Source organism: Centrocercus urophasianus, unplaced genomic scaffold (assembly GCF_019232065.1).
Source record: "Centrocercus urophasianus isolate 14NV4802_14NV808 unplaced genomic scaffold, USGS_Curo_1.0 seq_1244, whole genome shotgun sequence".
In the NCBI taxonomy this organism is placed as follows: domain Eukaryota; kingdom Metazoa; phylum Chordata; class Aves; order Galliformes; family Phasianidae; genus Centrocercus; species Centrocercus urophasianus.
This window is the reverse complement of record NW_024884414.1, coordinates 27,565-32,136: the sequence shown is the minus strand read 5'-3', so window position 1 is coordinate 32,136 and position 4,572 is coordinate 27,565. Positions and strand designations below refer to the sequence as shown.

Here is a 4,572-nt window from a genome sequence, read left to right as displayed (position 1 = left end):
TTTTATTATATTCTCTGTAAGTTAAACACTGAGCATTAAAGGTCTGTTGTCTAGAATTGTCAATCAAATCTGCTAGATTTGAGAAACCTGTTAAGATAATGTGCTTCATACATACAACTTCTTCAGCAAGCTGTAAGTCTATGTTGTTAATAGGTTTCAAAACCAAACTCACGATTAAAATAGGCTACTGGAATATGTAAACTGACACAACCATCACAATTCTTAATAGCACATATCTGCCTATGAAAAACAGACAAAATAAGCAAACCCCTGCTCCCTGTTTACAAAACATTCAAAGCTGGGTCAATTATTTATTTCTCTTTAAAGCTTTTTGGTATTTTTTTTTTCACAAGGTCACTTTGTATACATATAATATCAATCTTACTTTTGATTTGTAGCATTCATTATCAAAAGCACAAAGGTGACATTTAAAAAGTTAAATTTACAAAACTGGCACATAATCTGAGTGAAGTTTATTAAAGGTTTAGTTATAACATCTATACAATGTCTAGAAAAATACCATGTTAATTTTAAAAGAAGCAGTATGAAATTTTATTATACAGTACAAAGTCAGTGTTAGATGTCACTAAATATGATATCATATTATAAATATTCATTTTAATCTAAGTTTAAATATATTTCTTCAATTACAACAGAAGTGTTCCAGAAGATCTAATCCTTGTTCCAATCTTCCATCAAGAAGAGTATAATCCTCAAGACATTTTATTCTACAGAATTCATTTTAACACAGTTTTTACTGCAAAGTTCTTGATCGCCACGATATAAAGCTAAAATATGTATTTCCAGCATAGCAGGAGGCAACCACAAAGGCAAAGAACTGTGGAGAGAAGAGTAAAAATATATGTCAGAAAAATATTTGAGAGTGTTCTCATTCATTTGAAAAATTAATGATGGTATTTGGATGAAAGCAGCGGAATTGCTAAAATGGTGGTCTCTGGTCTTCTTGTACTTGGGTTGCCATCGCCGTCAACCTCGTTTAAATAAACTTTCTGTAGGAATATGGGCCTAGAAGCAGCTAAAATATAGACTATTTCAACACTTATCTCCACATCATATTGCCTCAGAAGGGATCCTACAGACTGGATGCCCACCAACCCTATACTTGCAGCTTTTAACTTCAGTTGTTCGTAAAGACCAAGTGACACTGTGAGCTCAAAATAATGCCCCCACAGTGCTGCTGCTGCATTCCAGGAGCTGCCTGAAGGCCACCTGTGCCTCAGTGAGGCACACTGCGCATCCAGAGAGGTCATTTAGAGCAAACCTAAATTCAGAATTCAGGCCCAGGCATATTCTCAAATGATAGTAATTCCAGTAGTCCTCTATTAATGAATTCATTTCTCAGTGCAGAGAGTGGCAGCAACCTCATTAAGATATCACTACGTTATCAGAAAGTGACTGCAGAAGAAGTCTTCTATAGCAGGCTAGATTTATTTTATATTTGAAGATTTTTAGGAACTACAGAATATCAGTGGTGTTTGAATTCCTTACTGCATATGCAGCCAGAAGCAAAAGAACAGCTTTGAACTATTTCAGTTATACTGATAAAGTCCAATTCAGTGCCAGTGGTTAAGTTCCTGCTAATCACTGCATGTTGTTCAAAATAGCTTATGATAAGACCAGAATGTTTTGTGCTGGTAACTGAACCAAATAAAGCTGACATTGCAAACAGGGCAAACACTACTTTTCTTGGAGTTTGGCAGTGGTAGAGACAAGAGGGAACAAAAACAAGTTACAATAAGGGAAATTTCAATTAGATATTAGCAAAGAAAAAAAAAATCACTGTGAGAAAAATCAAATATGGCAATGTGGCCTTGAGGCATTTTGGAAAATCCATCCTCAGAAATGTTCAAAACTCAAACAGACAAGGCCCTGAGCAACCTGGTGCAAGCTAACCCTGTGCTGGGGGAGGAGAGGTTGGACCAGATGATCTCCAGAGGTCCCTTCCAGCCTAAATATGTTTTATGATTCTAGTAACACTTCTCGCTTCTCTCAGTGGCCCAGGTAGGCACTGCAGTTCTGAGAGCAAGGCACTACTCGGCATATACACAAGGCAGTAAATCTGAGCCTTCCAAAGATTTTGGGTGAGCCTTATCTCATGTGAATTCAATCCGTGGCACAAAAACTTGTAGATGATGATATAAAACCTGGTAACAATAGAAAATTCTAACATTCTCCTTACCAAAAGAATGTTATTTCTTAGAAACTAAAACCTCCATCCAAAATCTTCCCAGTAGAGAAAAGATATCGGAGATGGATGATTTGCTAAATTCTCACGAACATATGTCCATGAAACACTTAATGTGTACAGAGAGCACTATTAAACTACATTTAATAGTTTATTTAGACAGTGCATTAGATGAACATTATTAGGAGGTATTAGAAGAGATTCCAAATATCCCATGAGCATTGGTGCATTTTGCATAAAGCATGAGTCAGCATGGAAGATTATCGAGCAGCAAGCGAGCTCCTGTCAACCACTGGCTGAGAAGCAGATCAATAATTACAAACTGCCAAGAGGTGAAGATCCTGAACACCACTGAAGTGACAGGGACATAGTTACATCATTCCCGAGATAAAAACAGAGCAGGTGTTCAGGTCTCTGTGTTCATCACTGTGTAAAATAAGCTTCAGGCAGAAGACAGAATTTGTGAATAGTCCAGAAAGGACAACTGCAGATGCATTAACCATCAGCAAAGTAGCTGTAATTCAGAGTTACTCCAGTACAATTGAATTTGACTGCTGTTACCAAAATGCGCAAAGTTCTTCTGCAGCTCCTTTAACTTAGCTAGAGAATACCTTCACCTAATCTGGTCCTTATAAAATTTAAAAAAAATGTTTTTTTTTACCCACTTTGAATGCTTTGGACTTCCAAATCTAAGTAGAAAGTCAGTAATGTCAAAAACAGTTGGAAGTTACATGATTTTTCAAGTGTTGCCCAAGATTATCAAAAGGTGAGCTTGGAAGTCACTGTAGGAATGGTGGCACCATTTCAAGGCCTTCCCACAGTGCTCTGTGCATGGCTCAGCCAACAAAAATTAAATGCACTTTAACCACATCAGTGCAAAGTCAGTTGGGTTAGTTTAAGCTGCTTTGGAAATTGTGTGAGCACACTGAAGTAACTTTGTGTTCACCCAATTTGTTCACTCTGAGGCAGAGGCCGTAACTTCTGCTAGAAAGCTAGTAATGAATGGAGGCAGGGAGGGGGAAACAGTCTGATCTTAAAACCATTACAGCCTTTGCAGCTGTGACTCATCTCCTGGTTGAATTCCTAGTTGCCTTCAAAACCTATAAACTAAATTACAGTTATTAGTAGATTTTGTGTGAGTCCCTACTGCAATCTGCAGCTTTTTGAAATCCAGAATGTGTGCATTTCAACCCTCACATCCAGACAGGCATTGTTTGGTATCACTTTGTTAGGCATACAACTGTGACTGAAACAAAAAATGAACTCACCAAAGAAGCTGCCCAACTGTTGTAATTGTGACTGTCCAGTTCTTTGGTGACTGAAGATGCATCTACAATGGCGGCAATGAGGTACAAAATGAAGGCACTCCCATTAAAACACAGACCCTGTTGAAAAAGAAATCAAATTAGCAATTCATATGCAAAAACATTTGTTACCATTTTCTGTTCCAACATTACAAAAATCTCCTCTGAAACACAATGTGTACATCCAATGTACACACAAAATGTGATTCTCGATGATTTTACCCTCTTTTAACTTCCTCTCTGTAAGATTAGAATTTAATTGCTTATTTTTAATATTCATGAACGTTAGAGCACATTTTGGACCGATTGCTCGTTCCATCAAACTAAATACTGAAAAGTTTAATTTAAAGCCAGGTACTCTGATTTTCCAAAACTGAAAACAGGTACACAGATTGCTTATTGCAAGCTAAATATTAGGCAGAAAGAATATGAGACTACATGAAAGACAAACAAACAAACAAAACCCAACCCCCCATCTGCAATATTTATGGAACTTCCACAACTTTGTCTTCACTTTTGAAGGAAATAAAGTGGGTACAATTTTTTTGGTGAGTATTCTTTCACCATTCAGTAATTTTCCCTTCTGCCTGTTTCTGAGAGAAGAAAAAGCAAACAAACCACAACATAAAATGAAGGAGGAGAACACTCTGAAAGGACTACCTGGGTCATTGAAAGACCCATCTGTGGCAGACACTGCATTTTTAATTCCTGGGAAAAGAGTGAATGTCTCAGGGAATCTATGCCCATTACTATGAATGAAGCAAAGCAGATGACCTTCATCTTACATAAAACTACAGAGAATAATCAAGGACAGTTTATTCTGGTTTTGCATGTCAGAGGCAACAGGAGGGCAAACATCTGAGAAAAGGCAAACAAAAAGGTATGCGTTTATATTTCTTTAAGTAAGTAACTTGAATACTTTGACATTCATTACTCATTGCTTGCTCACGGCTAGAGGAAATTCATTCGTGTTTAAAAAAAAAATCCCCCAAAACTCCCCCTGCTGCTTGTCTAGGGCATATGAATTTGGCCATAAAATACACTTGCAGTTCAGATGTCAGT

At 37.2% G+C, this 4,572-nt stretch overlaps 1 protein-coding gene across 1 annotated transcript; it reads right to left on the bottom strand.

The window, feature by feature from the left end:
* Window positions 1–280: 280 nt before the first annotated feature.
* Window positions 281–3,600, bottom strand: LOC122156502 (CKLF-like MARVEL transmembrane domain-containing protein 8; the record flags this gene model as incomplete). Its single annotated transcript, XM_042811264.1, has 2 exons — window positions 281–838; window positions 3,475–3,600. Coding segments are annotated over 2 exons (210 nt in total), but the record flags the coding sequence as incomplete, so codon positions are not given.
* Between the last annotated feature and the right edge of the window lie 972 nt (window positions 3,601–4,572).